Below are 19615 nucleotides of genomic sequence, written 5' to 3'. Positions count from 1 at the left end.
CTGAATTATTAAGAAAGCATGTTTGTTCGTATATATTCATTTCTTAAGTAGTTTGTGAGGCTTTAAGAACCTGTCCTATTGTAAAGATGAAAGTTATATTCATCAAATTAAGCAAGCATCTTCTGGCTTGCTCAAACAGCTTCACTGTCAATTAAAGCAAGCAACTCCAACTCTTACACAGCAATGCCTACAGCAGTGAAAATATGCTCCCTAAAGCAATTCCTGAACAAGCTCATACAAAGAAAAAAATCACCTATGTTGGACAGTTGACATGGGGCAGAAAAAAGAAAAAGATCTAATCAGTTTATGGTGGAACATTACCCACTGGTCCTCTTAGCTTACAGAATATGAGATGTTTTGACTTTCCAGCGACAGCTTTGGTAAAGATTTGACAGATTTGGTAAAGAACTGATTCCACAAACAAACCTTTTAATCAGATGCAGTTAAAACTGCAGGTCAGTCAAAAGCAAACTCAAGAAGGAATATTTTTGGTCTTGAAGCCAAAAATACAGACATTTATGGTAAACTGAACTGAGCTAACACACACTATCATTTGCCATCTTAGAAGATGACAGGCCAGACTGGACTGCAAGATGTTACCAGAAAAACCACACATACTCCCACAAAACAACACACCCACACTTAGTGAAGTACAGAAGACCTGAAAAAAAAAGAATTTTAAGAGTGAAGAAAATTAATCAAAATGAAGGTAGAAAGTTACTATGAATAGGACACTTCTGAGGTTACTTGCTCTTGTCAGCACATAAAGCACAAGTCTTCAGTGCTCCTGTCAGTCTATTTCAGACAGTCTAGTATTTCAGTGCTCCTTACCATTAATTTAAGTAGCACAGAGGGCAGTTCTTTGAGAAAGGATTCATCTTATGTCCTCACAAAAAGTCATAGCTATGTTAGAAGTATCTTGACTGCCTATTAGCCCATTCTGTAGAAACACATACATAATACTAAGGCAAAATTTAACACAACTAAAACGGGCTTTCATATGCATCTTATAAATTGTTTTTACAATACTGTAATACCTGGTTCTGGATAGTGTTTTTCTGAAGGTATTGACTCCAAGGATCTGGTATCTGTTCATCTGTTCCTCTATTAGACACCCGAGAATTTATTTTCAGCAAATAGCAACCCTGAGTTCCATACCTCTGCTTCATCTCTTCATAAATGGAGTCAGCTCTGAAAAAACAAAACAACATTTACCCTGTCTTGATATCAAACCAATTCTATTCTTAGTGTGTACTGCAACAAGCTATTTTAGATTATTATCATAGGGACTAAAAGGAAAATTCTCCTATTTTTAAAGCAGTCCTTTATGCAAGAGTGAGAATCTTTGAGAATTAGTTCAGTGAGCTAGCAAAGAAAGCATCTACCTCAAGAAGCTAGAACTGATTCTTTTCATTTTATATGAATACAAGAAGTAGATCTAAAAATAATACTTAAGAAAATCTGCCTTAATAATAGTCAGCATACTAGTTAATGAATCTTGTTGTATGTCTAATCTCAACAGAATTTATAAACGCAAACAATTCAGTCAAAGAGTTCATCTGTAAGTTCACTGAAGGCAGAGGACCCACCTTTGCTCTTCTCCTGTGCTTACATCATGCAGTAACACATAGTATTTGAGTGTGTTTGGTATAAACCACTTGGGATATAAGTAATCACTACTATGCTGAATTCGATGTTGTTCTTGAGACAGCTTCAGAAATTGCTCCACAGGCTCTGGTTCACTAGAAGAAACTACAAGCATACCTAAATTCATGTTAAGGACATTTACCAAAAGAACGCAGGAACAACCGCTGACTATATAATAAAATAGGAAGTGTATAAAAATAACATAGATGAGTACAATGTCTAAGCCTGTAAAACACACTACCACAAAAGTATGTGCAATTAAAATTTGGCCTTAGTCTTGATAAAAAACACTATTTAAACAGTCAGTTAACTAACATCTGTAACACGAGATGAAACAGGAGTTTGGAGTTTGCTCCAATTCTGACACTGAATCCAAGTTTAAGCTGATATGTAATAGTTGCTAGTTCATTTAAGATTTTAGATACAGACCAACTGTTCAAATATGAAACAAAACTGAAATTCACCCCCAGTGTACTTTAGTTTTCAACTTCCAAGGAGAGTTGGGACTTTAAGGTATCACCTGAGCAATGATAACAGCCAGTATTCATAAACACTGCAACATCTTCTGAGTAAAAAGCAGAAGCGTTCAGATTTTTACCGCAATGCAGCCACACAATCATTAATAAGGAACATCCTGCTCTGCTACATCTATTCACCAAATCAAAGACATTAATTCAGAGAAGCCAGAAAGCAAGTTGTGCTTTAAATGTTACTAAAATTCAGAAGTCAAAGGCCAGAATCAATATTTTGCCAAGTTAGTTCTGCACAAATGGTTCTCTCTAATGGCTACTAACATACCTGTTCCACCATACTAAAATGATAAAGTACAGCAAAGAGTTAGGAACAGAGCATGTTATGAAACCTGCAGCATTATAATTATTGTAAAGCTAAACACCAGCTGCATCATGAAACAGTGCATATTTTTATTTTCCCTGTAGACCCCTGACCCCCTTATGACATTAGTCTGTATAGTTAGACATATTGAAAAAAAGATATATTTCAAATCATAACGGCAGAAAGAGTTATTGCAAAATTTCAGTCTCCTACATTACATTTCTGCAGCCAGCTGTAACAGACTTTACTAGAGAGGTCTGTAACGCTCAAAGGATACATGCAACATAGTGGTTTAAGAATTCATGATCTGATGCAGGCATGGACTGAAGAAAGCACTCTCTGTAAGACTCAAACCAAGGAGTAGTAGCTGGAATACACAATAAGATAGGACAAATTGGAATATTCAGTGAAACTTCTGTTTACTCATTTATGAAAAGGAAATATGAAAGACTACACCTAAAAGTGAAGCTTGCAAACTCTGACAAGGTTTGCATGGCAGGGGAAAGAAGGGGGAACAGTCTAAGGAGAAAGCATCTAAAATATACACAGGTGGGAGAAGCAGTAACACTTTGAATCAAATCCTGTGAAACTGAATAGTATCTTAAGCACTAACTTCCTCAATATTGCAGGCTCACATGAATTCAGTCCTTGTTAGAGTAACTACTCCTTACCACCCTTTTAAACACACACACGTACACACTTGGGAAAGAAAAAACAAATTAAAAAAAAATCTTCTAACATTCATTGAATTTGCCTTGGCTAGGGATGTAAGAATTAACCGAGAAGCAAAATTAATTTTGGGGTATGTAGAGGAACTAAGGATTACCACGTTTGTCTAAAGCTTTTTGCAAGTGTTGTGACTTGGCTTGACACTAGTCCCCTTCTGCCCTGCTAAAATAAACAGTTCAGCTGTCAGCTGGCAAAGCAGAGATCCAAAAAGCTAAAAGCTCAGATCCGAGTTGTGCCATTAATGCCTTATAATGCTAACCTGCCACATTCAAATGCCCTTTTACAATAGGGATTTCATTTTTCTAAGAGTAACAAATCAAGGGAAACCAAGTATGTCTGGGACATCCGAACAACATGTGAACTTAAAAATCTTGTTTGTTTCTTTCCACTCCAACTATCAGTCAAGCAATGAAGTATTATTTCTTCTTTCAAGCCTGTTTTATGCCATCTCAATTCTCCAACTCCTTCCCTTGAGTGGAAAAAAGAGCAAAATCAGTCCACTTCCAATAACCTGATTTCACACTGAAGTTAGGTGGAATCCAGTATAACTCACCTGCAAACTAGAAAACAATAACTAGTACAGAAAAAATGCATTAATAAGAATTCCTGAAGGGATTTTCTTATATGGCCCCAAGAAAGACACATTCCTTGATTTAACTCATATAAGAATTTCCAATGCTTTGTAAACCTCCCCTGCCCTCCCCCCCCCAAAAAAAAAAACCACCACCTTGATTTCTTAGCTGACTTTAGGAAATCGAGTTTCATTTTTATGTTGGAATTATCTTCTAGTGTATTAAGTTAAGGCATTTTGTTTAATCCTACATTGTCAGGCCACCTTACATCAGCTTCATCCACACAAGACAGATACAGTCACACTTCATAACTGAACTCAGTCTAGCAGTCAGCACATTTCACATAAAAAAGATCCATAGGAGGCAAACTTCTAGCTTTTGATTATAGCCCTTCTAGCAACTGCTCTCTGAGCACTCATCTAGGTTATAAAAAGCTCTTGGCTTTACCAAGTCCTACATGTAAATATGCCAACTATTTAAATTGAAGAAAACACAGCTTGTTATTAAAAACAAACAATGAGAAGTGACTTATATGCATATTTTTCGCAAGTATAACAAAGCCTTCTAGTAACTCAGGTTCAAACCAAACAATGCTAAACTACTTAAGCCAGAAATTTCAACCACATTTTAGTTTCAAGCTGTTTTCAGTTTTCCATTTCTGTTTTACAGCTGAACCACAGCAAAAAATTTTTTTTAAATCTGACACAGCCACAAACAGGGAAGTACTACTTTGTTTTCTGGGGTGGGTTCCCCCCCACACTTTCTCATTCAGCCTATTAAGAACCTTGGAAGTGGCTACAAAGGCAACCAGATTCCCTCAAGAGCATTTACAGGGCTGTAATCATTTATAGTAGATACTTAAAATAATAAACATACACCACATTCAAAACAAAAACAATACTTGAAAAAATTTTCACAGATGTAACATTTCATAACACATTATAGCAGTGCATAGCAATACTGTGTCATTTAGGTACACAGATCTGTATGTTTTGCATTTTTTCAGTAACATTTCCAGTATACTAAACAAGCTGAACTGAAGTTCAGGCAAACTTGTTATTGCATTTAGAAATTGATAAGAAAAAAACTGCTAAGTAATAACATAACAGCTTACGAATGAGAAGTCTACTACATGAAGTTTTGTACTTTTTAGCTACCCAACTGACCAAGACAAATTTCACAGATACTGGTACTCTAGCACGTTCAGAAAGGAAGGCATTTAGCAGCATCTGAACAGACACTATTGAAAGGATAGCTATTACTAACCGAAGCCATAAACTTTAATATCTAAAACTGAGAAACATCAAAATCTGGCTCTTATAGACCACAACGCAGAGCTTCTCTGTAAGTTGAGAGGTCAATAACCAATGCACTTTGACAGCAATAAGTCTTACAAACTAGGTGAAAATTTATTAGAAAGATGATTTTTTTTTTAAGAGAGTCATACTCCAGAAGAACGTCAATATAGCAGAGGCATATGTGCTCTACGTACAGTCAGCACTTTAGTTCCAATTTGAAAAGCACTACTATCCCCTGAGAAGGGAGTTCTATAGAGAAGCAGAAAGTATTTACATTTGAAATACAGAACAGTTACAGTATAAAGTTCCATAGGATCAAACAAGACAGTGCTTTTACAGCATCAGGTCATTTCCCACCACCACTCTGCATTATTGACTGTATTGAAAGACCAAATGATTTAGATTAACAGGAGTAGAAATGTGACTAAAAGAAAAATTAAACAACCATCACCAACAATTTTTCATTTAGGGGGGGAAAAAATGGAGGAACACACATCTACGCCAAGAAAAGTGCTAAACAGTTGTAGCAGATGGTAAGGAAAGGTGGATGGGGCACATGGAAAAGGAATAAAGGGCAATTTGGCAAACTGGCACCAACCACAAAAAATACCTGAATAAAACGTGGATGTGTTCAGTTCCATCAGTGTCTCTTTCCAATTACTGTACCAAGGAACACTAGCTTTAACTGAGCGATCTGATAGAAAAAACATGATATTATTATACTAAAAAGGGTCAGGTGCAAACACACTATTGGTTTTTATGCTCTGGTAGCATGAAGTAGAAAATCTATACCATGTAGGCCCATCAGGGACTGAAGACATTTGATTCCAGCTAACCTTAATCATGAACATTTCAGGCTCTTCAACATTTGACAGTGTATTTTAGAATTCAGTATTAATTTCTGGTTCAGCCCAAATTCTGGGCTTGAATAAAAATGGAAATCTATAAAGTAGTAAGAATTAAGTTATATTTAGATATAATGTCTATTTTTCTAGTTGGAAGATACTATAAATATAAGACGCTAACTTTGAGATTTCTCAGCATGTAGTACTACAGTTAAAGTAACTGATGATGTTAGCTGCTGAAAGTGGTTGCCCCAACATTCTCCCTTATCTCCATCGTATTGCTGCATGCCAGCATTAGCATCATACAGCACTGAACAAACATAGCCAGAGAAGTGATCCAGCTGAAAACTTATTTGAGAGAAGAAAAAACTTTAAGTCTTTAGTGGGATCACTCTTCACCACTCTCCATATGCGCCAGTACATGGGAGAAGCAGGCATGGCTGAACATAAACACCCTTTCAGCAATCAGCCAGGTCTCTCAGTACAAGATGATTATGGAACTATGAGACTATTAAACAAGTGTAACAAAAAAGGATTACAAACGATTAAACCAATTCACCACAGCAGTTCCAAAACTTTTCTAAAAAAAGAGCAGGATCATGATCCCAGTGCTGGAAACACTCATACATGAGCTTCTTAAACAATGTTTGTGTCTTCCTTCAAAATAGACTGCACTTGATCATCATTAGAGATTAAGGAAATATGTTTTAATACTGCTATCCTAGAAAACTAATTCACCAAAAGAAAAAGAGCAAATTAAAGAACAGATTAGAGTTTTTCACATTTCCATGCCAAAAGACTATGTTTCATTGCCAGGAATGAATGCTTCCATTGGTTTTCAATAAAATGCTCTAACAAAGTTGAAAAAAATAAGTTTCTTATAAATACTCATAGTTTTCTAAGCAGAAAAGGAACTCTACCTGACAAGCTAGGGACTTCCTCACATCCTCCTACAATGTAATGGGATCTAAGTTTCATCATCAAGAACACCGTGCCAGTATTTTGTGCTAAAGCCCCAAAACGGGTACCACAAAACTACAAAGTTGTTACATGATTTTGTCCTTCTGTATGATCTTAAACAGCTTATACATCTCTCCTTCTGTCAAATAAGCATATAGCCAGCCTGAATGGAAATAAGAACTTAATCACTGAGAGACAGAAGATAGTCAAGTATGATAATTTGTACATCTGAGGCTCCAGCAGCAAATAAGGAAAACAAAAGGCGAGTTATTTGCTTCTACAACTAAGCAGCATGGCTCGATATAGCCACTATTTTTCTTCCCTTCTTCCAATACCTCACTTCTAAACTGAGATCATTAGAAATCTTATGGAAAGTGTCTTCACTGAAACCATTCTGCCTTCTTAAGGTCTTCCAATCTCTAGACTTGAAACAGACTTTCCCTCAAAAAAAAAATGGCAATTCACCAATTTCACAGATAAACAAGGACATGGAAACTGAGAAAGGGTGCAGTCTCCAATAGCTCTCAAAAACTAGAATTTCCAGGCTCAAGTCTTTTCCTTTACTATCAATATTTCACATCAAGTTGAGGATGTGGCCTGTAAATTAGGTATCAAAGATATAGAATTATGCAATTTTTCATCATCAACATAAAAAAATCAACCTACTACAATATCAGTTACTAATCCTCATGAAACTTCATCAGTCTTTTGCTATAACAGAGCCAGATTCCTCACTGCATGCTGAACTTTAAGTACAATAAATTACTCGTGTTTAAATAGGGCAATGCATACGTGCTTTGAATTAAGTATGTACTCAAAGGCTTTAATGGATTAGGGTCTTAATTGGGAGGGGTTTAATCTTCTCAGCTCTCAAGATCAGGTCTCATTCAGTATTATTCACAATGCCTTATCTCTTGGAGATCTGAGAAAAACATTTTTAGAATATTCTAGCCATTTTGACAGTGAAATATGAAGCACTGAGTTTCATGGCAAAAAAAAACAAGACAAGGAATCACACACCTTTCCTCAAAACCTTTTTTCCTTAAGCTTTTTATGACAACTTTACAACCTATGTATTAAGCAATAAGTAAAAAGAAAAACAAAAGAAGCCACGAGGACTAAGTTCAACATAAAGCTGTACGTTAGTACCAACAATATAAATAAGTTCTGATATTTATTCAGCCCAATGTAAGAAGTCAGTATATCAGTTTTGTAACAAGAAAACCTCTCATCTGATGAGCTATTAACACAACCAAAGTATGAGTATTTTCTATATTAAAATAATATGATGATTTAACACAAGTTCAGAAGAATTACAACATTAGGAAACATTAAATTAAGAATTATTAATTAAGTTCAACCACTCTTTTAGCATTATATAAAACCAAAACTATTTGATAAATCTGAAGTTTCAGTAAAAACAATGACTCAAAACTGATCAACTCTCAGAGTAATTTTAATACATGCCATGAAGTTGAAATCAAGGTTAGAAACCTTACAGTAAATTCCAGTTTAAGTTACAAAAAATACATTATCATTACATACCACTAATGTTGAGATCATAATCTCCAGCTGTGATCACATTAGCTACTAGTCCTTCAGCAGGCTGACTGACAGACACAACATCATTCAAAAGTTTTCGAATGGCACCGGGCTGAGGTGGGTGAGTAATAATGTTGTTGACAGCAATCTTCAGATTTTTAATTATGTGAAGCTGATTATTAGGATCTCTCATGTGAACTAAAAAAGAAAAAAAATAGGCTTGGTTGAGGAGTAAACCAGAGAATTAAAATAGTTACCATAAGTTAGTATTTCTCCAACAGATCTTTCTTTTTTTTTTTTAAAGATTACTTTCTTCGCTAAACCTCTCCATCATCGATTTTAGATAACAGTCCATAATACTTGAGTATCAAAATTGAAGTAATTTTTCGTTCTTGCCTTCCCCCCACTCCATGTTCAACATTGGGCTCATCTAGGCAGACTGATTAAAAGGTAGCATAGGATCTTAGCTTATAAGAATATCCACTCAGAGTACTCAAAACCCATGCCCTACTCTATTGCACATCCTTCCTTGTGGAACGTACTCAACTTGCACAGAAAGCCTATAGTAACCACATATGGATTTCACATAACATCTCATGTTCCAAGGAATCACCAGTTTCCAAGAAAACCCCAGTACACAATAATAGCATTCGAGAAACTTGAGACGGATAGCATAGTATTAGTTCATCCAAAATGAACATATCCTTTCATTTTTAATACTACAGTGTGATTATCTTAATTTGTTTGGTTTGGGTTTTTTGGTTGGTTCTTTTTTTGTTTTGTTTTTGGTTTGTTTTTTTTTAAGAAATGGTTTTAGAACTACCCTGTTCTCCAAACAGCATCACACAACTGATTTATCTTAAAAGAATGTTATTGAAGTAACATTTCTTGAGTGACAAACTTTTGGTTAAAATTAATCAATTAAAAACAAAGTCAATTCCTGATTCACATTTAAATGCTTGTTGAAAAACCAGAAAAAGTCTTATGAGTATTAAATATTGATTTCAGAATTATGCATAAGAGTTCTTCCAGACAAATAGTGGATTATTGCATGCAGCCTCAAAAAAAATCCCAACAATGCAGCGAAAGTGTCCATGGACCTAGTGTTTATGACAGAACTACAAACAGCTGGCAAGCACATAAGTTGTTGGTGTGGAGAGGGTGCTTATTTAGAAAAAGTGAAGTAGATTGTTACCAATGAAAATAATATTCAAAAAAAGAAACAGATTCATTATTAAAATGAGCCTTTAAAAGGGTGATACCAGCCTTATGTTATTAGCACACAGTAGCTTATGCTTGTTTGGCTTTGTGTTAATTATCCAAAAAATATTTTCCTCCCATTAAGACCAACTTCTCCAAGAAAGCCATCAGACAGAAAACACCACCAAAGAGTCCCAAGCCCATGCAAAGGTGTCAATGCCAAGCCTAAAGGACAAGGCAGCAGCAAAGTCCAGCAAGATGATTAATGAACAACAGTATTTAACGGAAAGTTAAAGTTGAAATCCCATATAATTCTGACAGCTATACATCGGGTGCCTTTATTTTCTATATGTTTAAAAAAAAAAATCACCACAGGCAAATTTCACTTTTTTCTTTAATAACACGTGATTGCTCTTAAGAACCTGCTCTGGTTTTGTTTTGGTGGTTTTGTTGTTGTTCAAAAAAAGTCTCAGTCTCCTGAAAAGCAAAAAATGATTAATCACAAGAAAACTAAGGATTTTTTTTACACTTATGTGTACTGGCCCACCTTTCTACTTAAAGGCTAGCTCTGATCTTTTCACTAAAATTTGATTAGGCTGCAATCTCTTTTGTATCTTACAAAGTTACATCTTACCATAAGCAATAATTTGAGCTTCACATGACTTGTAAATGCAGAGTTCACTTTGTAGAATCTTTGTGAAACTTGCTCCCTCAAGCCATCTGTTTTTAAAGAAAGTATTCATGACATTTTCAGCGGACATTTTCAATTCTGGGTCTGCTCTGATTTTTCATGTCATTTTCCCTCTTTCAAACCACAAGCACCACCAAGCAAGCCAGACTACAAGTGCAGGCAGGACACATTGAGTATGGCTACTTAAGACACCTGGTGCTACCATATGCCCCACAGTACAGCCCTCAACTCCTTTGCATTTTATTTTCACAAATCACACTGTAGCATATAAAGGGCAGCACAAAGGAAAATTCTTGTTCTTGTCGTCTTCAACTAACCACAAATTCACACCATGAAGGTCTGAAACAGAGAGTCTTCGGTTCCCTCCAGCCTGGAGAGCACTGCACACCTTTTCCATGAGCCTTTTCAGAAGTAACCACTACACAGCCCAAGCCAGATCACACTAGATGTGTTTACAGTCCATCTTAGCTGTTAAAGCAGATTTCTATCACAGTTCAAGTCACAGTTCTATCACAGTTCAAGTCTGGACTGGCACAGTTCTACCCTCCTCAGTCACACATTCACTCCCAACCTTTAGCCAGCACTGAAGCTCATGGGAAAACACAGTGAAGCAGTTTAGAGAACCGATCCTGCCCAAAACGACCTAAAAATCTGTGGGTTTTTTCAGCTATAAGTTTCAGAATGAACTGATTCATCATAAGGCTGTATCAACACAGAGGAGGGCAATTGTGCTGGCTAAACTTAATTCATCCAGCTCAGCATTTCTATCAGAAAGCCGAAGGGGGGGGAATTCCTTTTTTTTCCCCCCCCATCTTATCATATAGGTAAATTATCAACCCTACTGCCACATGATGACTGAAAAGATCAAATATAAAAGGAAGTGGGAGGGACAAACAACTAAAACCAGTTTGCCTTTATCAGTGCAGCTATAACACTAAAACTCATCCTTGGTGTCTCTCTTAGCCATAATAATGAAAAGCAAACACATTTCCATACACGACGCAGATGATGCTTCTAGCATTATGTGCACTCCTAAGGATTGACATAAAGGACATACTTGGAACCCCACAAAGCTCTCACCTTAATCCCTAATAAAAAGTTTATAGTGTTATACATTTCCTTCAAGCGTTCATAAGAACTTCAAAAGAAAGTATTTTGCCAAAAGTGGGAGTAGTAACATATACCAGAACAAGATCCTTCTCATCAGAAGTTGAAAATATTCAGATGTTGACTAAAACACTCATGAGCAAGGAATTCCTAACATCAAACTAAGCTCATCAAATAAATGCAGTGTTCTCATTATACCTCCTTACTTCCAGCACATATTTAAGGCTTAGAATCAGATACAGTTATCAGAAGCTTCCCCCTCCCCCCCCTTTCTTTTTAAAGACATAAAACACTTTGGTTTAAGAGTAACCAAGGCTATCTTAAAGTGACACTTGCTAGTTGAAGTGTACACTATAATTCTCCCTCACACCAAGACAGTATTAGTTCAGATAGTATTTTTAAAAATGGGATGCTATTTTAAAGAAATCCTACCTATACAATATATACATTTGTTAAATTAGGCATCAATTGTTACTAACATACACAATAGTTAAGAAAGACCGCCACTTTGAGAATAAATGTGAAGGTATAAAACCCACAATATACTTTGGGTTTCCTTTATCAAAGAAAAATGGAAGTTTGGGGAGGGTTTTGGTTTTGTTTTTCTCTAAAGTCAAGACTTACCAGGACAGTAAAGTTGTTCTCTCGCTTTTTTAACCATTTCTCCATCAATAACAAGAAGTGACTTACTTACGTAAGTCAAGAAGCTAAAAATTACAGTAAGGAGCACTTTGAACCTGTGCTCAGGATTTCCTACTATCACAATTTGCTATACTGCAAGGGTATTTTTGGCTACACCAACATTAGCTAGTCACCGATAGGCAGAAGTTGATGAGTAGATTAATATTGATTAGTGCAGGTGCCCCCCCACACACACATCTACAGTATGTGTGTTTGTGGGGTTCTACTTGAAATTATATATAATCTGGTCTCCTTGGACTGAGCAACCACAAGAAGCATGTGGTGCAACACTACTTGAAGAATCAAGCGGTGGTCTGGGCCTTCACATCTCTGTTAATGTGTGAAGGACAATTGATACACGCACAGTAGAGAGCTCAGCTTAGTTTCTGTGTATCAAAACTGTTTTCCACATAAATCAGAGATTCATTTCATAACTGCATCAGCTTAGTTTCTGTATATCAAAACTGTTTTCCACATAAATCAGAGATTCATTTCATAACTGCACTGCTTCTCTAAGCGAGAATGCTGATGAACATGCAGCCTTCAGCAGGCTCATATGCTATGTAAATCTTAAATTTCAGAGAAAAATCTGTATTGTAACAGAACTCTAAAATGCAGTAGCAAACCAGTGACTGAGCTCTTCAAATTATAAAAGAGTTCAGGAAGTAACGCATGTACTTTAAAGTTTTGCACAAGTACAAGGGACAGCTTATTTCTAAAGAGATTAGATACTAATCAACTCAATTTTACATTACAAATTCAATGAAATAGCCACTAAGTAAAGACAGGAGTATTAATCAAGTAATTAAGAAAAAACTGTGCTTAAAAGTGAAGACATCAAAACAATCATAAGCAGTGAAACACACAGTTGTGGAGGCATGTGCATATACACACATTTTGCTGTACCATGACAGATCATTAATCATGCCTCTCTTCCCCTTAATTGGACATGAAAAGCACCATGGAAAAAATTTACTACTAAGTCTGGTCAAACCTATTAAGTAGAGCAATTTAAGAACGTATCCTATGTTTCCGGGTCTTGTGCACAGGATACAGTTCACAGTGTCACTATGCAAGTGTGTTTGTGCAGACTCCAAGCATGTTTCACAAATTCTGGAGCTAGAGAAATTGCTTACCATTAGGCAAATTCATGAGAAATTTTATTGCACTGAACTACTCTTCTGCCTCAAGAAAATGCCTAGTACTGCTTTCCCTACCCTCACGCACACTGGCTTTCACCACAAGAAGTTACATATAGTATGCAGGAAGGTTTTTTTCCATGAAGCTAGAAGAGGAAGTCATACTTGGAGTGAAGAACTGCAGCTGGGCTTGCAGCCTGTTCAATCAGAATACACAGAGAGTAGTGCAGCAACGAAACCCACTGTACCAAGCTTCAGCTTCTTAGTTCCCTGACCCTCGGGTCAAGTTTTGAACGGGATCGTTCAGACTGTTGAAGTTAGGCAGCCTACACAGAACAGCAAGGATGCCTCTTCTCAAAGATTCATCACAATGGCCACAGCTGCAAAATTGGGAAATTAAAACTGTATCACGGGGATTTGTGTGCAGTTCATGAGGGTGTTCAATTATATTATTACATGACAGAGCTTGCAGAAGACCAATTACAGAAACATCAAAAATTACTACAAAATTATGAAAATCAAACAGCGGAGCTTTCCTTCACAAGTTCTTAGAAGAATGCAGAAATCGAGTCAGCATCAGCCTCTCAAGTAATAAGCTCGAAGTCTTACGTTATATCAAGGGAGGGAGTCTAATCTTTAGCCATAACTAACTCCTTTATTAGAAGAGGGTGAAGACTAGTTTGGTTTATAAGCATCGACATACTATTGAGGTCTGCATTTACACAGGGAATACTGAGGATGATTCAGGTTTGCAAGTTCCTTAAGTGTTACAATAGCTGGAATGGAGAACCATAATTATTTCATTTGAATATCATGGTGTAAAATATCACTTGTTTGCTGCCTTCAGAATACAGACAACAGAATTAAGTACTCTTCAGTGAATGCTTCATTTTGAATAGTCTGCCTGGTTTTGTTTGCTAGATGCATTTTGAAGGCCTTTCACCAAAGAATCTAAAGAGATACTTAGGTAACTTCAGAACTCCAAGGATGTCAGCTTCAGCATTTATTATTTTTCTCTGCTGCATTCTCACATAGCTCATGAGTGTTGCTAAACAAAGGGAAAAACGTTTATGAACAAGTTATGGTTAATAAGTTATCAAGACTTGCCACAGAATTAAGGCAGTTTTTAACATGTACTGGCTATTAAGTTGGTGCCCTTTTTTTAAATAGCAATGCAAAAATCTAACTCAAGTGACAGTACAAGCTTCATCTTCTTGCACTGTTTCCTCAACACATGACATGAAGAGATTGAAGTCTGATCTAAGTGTCTGTGAGAAACCAAATCTGACAAGTGTTACTGCATTGCTATTCCAACAAGCAGTTCTATTCCAATTGCTGTCCTGCATCCTATCCTGATGAGCAGTGGCTTGAAAAGCATAGCTTAGTTAAATTAATTAAAAAAAAAAAAAATAGTAAGATAAAGCATTGCAGTAAGAGAATCTTATTGTTTCTCTTAAGTGGTCAATTTCCAGTATCACTGCTACTTTACATGGTCATTTCACTTATGCCACATAACCAGCTCAATTCCCACCTTCTCTTTGCACAGGTCTTACAGAAACATCAACAAAAAAGTATATACAATAAAACTACAGGTCAGAGAACGCAAAACCTTGCAACTGAAATTACAATTAATGTTTCTGAAAGACCAACCGTACTTTCAGCGACTAGGTACTTTACTAAGAGTCTTACCACTACTGTGAAATCCAAGAAGATCTACAACACGAGTCAGGTACAAGTATTAGAGAAGTAACAGTAAAGTCGTTTTAAAGAAAGAAAAAATCCGTTTGGAAGAGCTAGATTTACAGACAGCTTTCTCTTCAGCAGTGCGCTCTGTGATGTCTCCAGGAGAAGCCTAACTTCCAAGGTTCCACAGAGAAGAATAGATCAAATAAAATGAAACAGACGTAACAGCCACCTGGGGCAACCCCGGCAAACGCGCGTCTCCGCAAAGCCTGTCACAGCTCCCGGTAACACCCGACCAAGCGGCAGCTGCCGCCACCGCCCGGGGAAAGGGTCTCTCCTCCCGTCCCCGCTCGGCTCAGCCTCGCCGGGCAGAGGAGGCGCGGCGACAGCCGCTCCGGCAGGTCGGGCGGGACCCCGAGCCCCCCGGGCGGAAGGGAGCGGCGCCGCCTTCCCCGCCCCGTGTAAACAAGCCGCGCTCCCCGCTCCGCTCCCGGCACCGACCTTCCGAGGTGAGGCGGCAGAAGGGCTTCACCAGCTCGGCAAAGCTCAGGCTGTTCTTGCGGGTAAGCCTCTCCGCCTCCTCGCTGCACAGCGCGGCCACCAAGGGCACGAACGAGTCCTGGATGAACTCCTGCACCGACTGCACGCACTGGGCCATCGCCGCCGCCGCCGCCCGGGGGCCCGAGCCGGCCCCGCCACCTTCCTCCGCTCTTCTCCGCCCGGCCCCGCCGGCTTCCCCCCCCCGGGTCCGCCCGCCGCTGTCCTCCCCGCGGCTCCCGCTCCTGCCCCGACGCCACGGCCACCGAACGCTCAGCAACCGGCCAGCGCCGCCATGTTACGCCTCAGCCGAGCCCCTCGGGTAGCGCCCGCTCCCGGCGGCCCCCGCGCTCACTCATGTGATTGGCCGAAAGGGGCGGGGCCGGGGCGGGGCGCGCACGGGCGGAAGCGGCTGAGAAGGGGGAGGCGACGGTGGCCGGGCGAGGGCGGGTTTGTGTGTGTGCTCCCCCCCCAACCCCCCCACGGGCCGTTGATGCGTTCCGAGGGGGTGGGCGCGGGGAGCCGTCACCAACCGCCGGCAACGGCCGTCACCTGGCTGAGGCGGCAGGCAGCTGCCACCGGGGGCTCGCCCTGACGCCGGGAAGTTGGTTTGCGGCAGGCCGAGGGCTGGCGTTTGGCCCCTACTCCCAGCCGCTGCGCTCCCCCCTGCCCCCGCCGTGGCTCGGGGCTCAGCGCCCGGGGTGCCGCCCCGCAGCGCAGACCGCTCGCCTCACCCCACACGCAAACTCCCCCGCCGTGGCTGGGCAGCCAGGGCCGAGTTTTCGTCCGGCGGAGGCACTGCTTATTAAACGAGGTGGAGGAGGAGGGAGAAGTTGGATCAGCCAGGGTTTTGCAGAGCTTTCCTAGGCGGTGAGAATTCAGGGGGGGTTTAATGCAGAGCTATTACCCCCCCAGAAAAACAGTTCTGGAGTTTTTATAAAAAAAAAAAAAAAAAAAGCCAGAATGGTTAAAAAGTAAAGAGTTGTTTGGGGTTTCTCTGGCAGACCTGTCACTGCTCAGTTGTATGCATGAAATGAAAATAATGCAAAATAGTTTCATTTTCGAGATTCGCCTATTAAAGCATGCTATTATACAAAGTCCTGCTTTTACATTTGTATCCTGAGTGAAGAAGTGACATGGAAGGAAGACAACAGTGATTATTAGTGGCAATTAAGAATGAGTAATTTTGAATACGTTCTTTACAAATACAGAGTACTGTAGTACGGTTGGATTTTAACATGCTGTCAGGGACGGTCCTTAGGACAGGGCTTGTACAACACTATAATAGAGCATGATTTCGTCAGGAAAGTTTGGAAATCATTAGCCAGTTTCTAAGTATTTGACAGGCCTGCCAGGAAGTTTTTACGAATTACTGAAGTGAGCCAGGTAAGTACAGGAGAGAGCTTACTCTGAGGGAAGACTTAAAACGTGAGATCACTTCTTCCTAAATACAAATATCAGAGGCAGAGATGTTATTATCACTTAGATTCAATGGGAGCTCTCACATTATTTTTCAGATGCATGATTTACAAAGGCGTAAGAAGCCAAGCCTCATTATTTCTCCCACTGCCAGAAGTATTCTTTATGTGCAACTAACTTCCATGGTAAAACTTTGTGTATAAGAACCAAAAAAAAAAAGGCAAAAGGAAGATGAGGTTATTTTTATAGTTGATATTACAGAATTAATACATCCTAATTGAAAACCAAATAAAACTTGAAAAAATAATATCTGTCTTCCCTAACAAATTCAGTAATCTGGAAATCAGTGTTAACTCATTCATCTACATCAATTGCATCAGCAACTTTCTCTGTGAATGAAAAATTAGTTATTAATTCAATGTCCGCAGTAAGAAAAAAACTAATAGGTCATACAACTTGGTGTTTTTCAGCAAGTCCTAGGAATGTTATTCAAAACCTACTAAATATTGCAGAAAAAAATATTTTGGCTTTGATAGATTTTTAGAACAAGGTGAAGGCCAACATTTTGCAAATATTTATGGCTTATCCACATTTGGAAATTCCCCAGAGCTACTCTAATGTTTTCACAGATACTTTAAAGTGTCTTTAAAGTATGACCTCCACATGGGTGCTTTGGAAGAACAGTGCTTCTCCCCCATTCCTCTTAATCCATTGCTTCAGAACAGTACACGAATTACGTCTGGTAGATTGAAGTGGATCAGAAGAAGTCCTGATCCTGTTCACACATGATTTGACCTGAAAAAATATTTTAAAATTCTGACCATCATTATGTCTTTCTGGCAGAGATTCAATTTTCGATTCAAATTTTGGGCAGAAATTCAAATTTCATGTGGCTATTAGCAATCTTCAGTAGCAATTACAGAGGGAAATTGTAAATGCATTGTGTTTTTTCATTAGAGCAGCTCTGCATTCTAAACATACATTTTTGTGTTCAAAATTTATTCTCTGTGTATGAAAACATGTACACATTTTCTAGTTACCCAGATCAGGAATTTGGTCCTTAGAATTTATGCAGATCACCAAGCCAGAGAGTGGGAGCTTTCTGCTGAACTGAGCTGCTGCTGAGGAAGTTTATTTGAAAGTATTTTTTCACCTGTTAATAAAATAGTATTTGTATTGTGTAGGTTTAAGACAGGAAAAAGAATATAGAATTGCAAATGCTGCAATCTGAAGTTGAATCCAATGCTTTCATTTGCCGTTATTCGAATATGGAACATGTCTGTTTCCCTATAAGTTAGTTACAGGTTAAACTACATCCTTGAAAGTTTACATCATGGACACCCAGCTCCCTGCAAACTTCAAGAGTACATTTGAGTTTTTGCTCAGTTCAAGCTTTTGCAGAGTTACAGAAGTGATGTTTTGAACAGCAATTCACTCCAGCATAACTTGAAGGGAGATTTTAAGATTTAGCTAAAATCACACAAAAAGCTACTTATTGGGGGCGGAAGTTGGTTGGTTGAGGTTTTTTTAATAAACCACACTGATACACAAAAAAATCATTGCAAGTTAGGTACCAGTGTAGATTTACAGCCAGTTAGGTATCATGTGGTAACTCCTCAAGGTTAATCCGGGAACCTGATTTCTCAGCTTTTGGATTTGCTTCTGGCCTTCACAAGCCTCCTGGACAATGTGATCCTCTGTGTTAGCTGTTCTGCACCAGCGTCACTGGTGTGGAAGGTGAACTGCTGCCAGAGTGAGGCCGTGGTGCCTGAGGCTGTGGTCCCTGCAGTCTGCCATGCACAAGTAGCCCTCTGAGTTTCACTGTCTCCCATAGATCAGGAAAAGCTCTTGAAATGCCCTTCTGCAGCTTGCAAGACGAACAAAAGCAACACACATGGACAGAAGAAAGAACAACTCATCCTGTGCTGAATCAAGACACGTTTTCCCAAAAGACGAGGAAAAAAACAATTCTGAAGGAAGATTTTACACAGCAAGGCAGTAAGAACTGTGCCAGGGGCCTCAAGTGTGTATCAAGCCCATATGTACCAAGCCCATGGTGGCTGGAACACGGCCCAGGCAATCCTCTGGCTCTCAGACACGCTGGCTGAAGCAGAAGGTTGGATCTGAAGCTGCAAGGGTTAAACGGTAAGGTTTGCCCAGCCATGCCTCAGGGTGGGTCGTAAAGAGGGGTAGATGGTAGCAGATGGTCAGTCTCCAGCTCTTCCGAATCAATGGGACGCTCTCCCTGCCAACTCGGGGATCCCAATGCCTTTGATGGGCATGGGATGGGAATGTGTGGTCATGCAGTTCTCCTTCCAGGCATGATAATACAGCTCCTGTGAACAACTCCCGGTACCTAGGGAGAGCTAGGAAGAGCTGGTAGCTCTTGATGATCCTGGTCTGGGTGGGAATTCCAAGGTAATAGTTCTCTAGAACCTCTCTTTTGTTCCCCATAGAAGCAGCCATCTACCACTCCCCTGACTCAGCCCAGGATTAACAGCAATCTTTTATTCTTTGCTGGTATTGCCCCAAGAGCCTCTTTTCAATTAACAGATGTAAATCTAAAAAGACTCCACAAGAATCAATGTAAGTTTTTCATATAAATATGGGGCCTGCACATAACAAAAGAGAGAGAGAAATAGAAGAAAAGAAGAAAGGAAGGAAAGCAAGCAGGTCCAAACTCAAGCACCAGGGACCTTGGCTGCACTCACCACAAAACTTAGGGACAGGA

General features: G+C 39.2%; 1 protein-coding gene across 3 annotated transcripts in view; it reads right to left on the bottom strand.

Moving 5' to 3' along the window:
- The window catches only part of TRAPPC8 (trafficking protein particle complex subunit 8), a 59545-nt gene extending 42465 nt beyond the window's left edge, over window positions 1-17080 (bottom strand). For 2 of the 3 annotated variants that reach the window (XM_075141922.1, XM_075141923.1), the window contains exons 1-6: window positions 15430-17080; window positions 8431-8625; window positions 5691-5774; window positions 2759-2848; window positions 1590-1764; window positions 1038-1191 (exon numbers count right to left, since the gene is read on the bottom strand). In XM_075141922.1, the coding sequence (XP_074998023.1) occupies window positions 1038-1191; window positions 1590-1764; window positions 2759-2848; window positions 5691-5774; window positions 8431-8625; window positions 15430-15586 (855 nt within the window). In that variant the 5' untranslated portion in view covers window positions 15587-17080. The remainder of the gene's footprint in view (window positions 1-1037; window positions 1192-1589; window positions 1765-2758; window positions 2849-5690; window positions 5775-8430; window positions 8626-15429) is intronic. The other variant, XM_075141924.1, reaches the window with a different exon arrangement.
- Between the last annotated feature and the right edge of the window lie 2535 nt (window positions 17081-19615).

The sequence above is a fragment of the Calonectris borealis genome, chromosome 2, assembly GCF_964195595.1.
Source record: "Calonectris borealis chromosome 2, bCalBor7.hap1.2, whole genome shotgun sequence".
Lineage (NCBI taxonomy): Eukaryota > Metazoa > Chordata > Aves > Procellariiformes > Procellariidae > Calonectris > Calonectris borealis.
The sequence above is the reverse complement of the archived record's forward strand: the minus strand, read 5'-3'. Positions and strand labels throughout refer to the sequence as shown.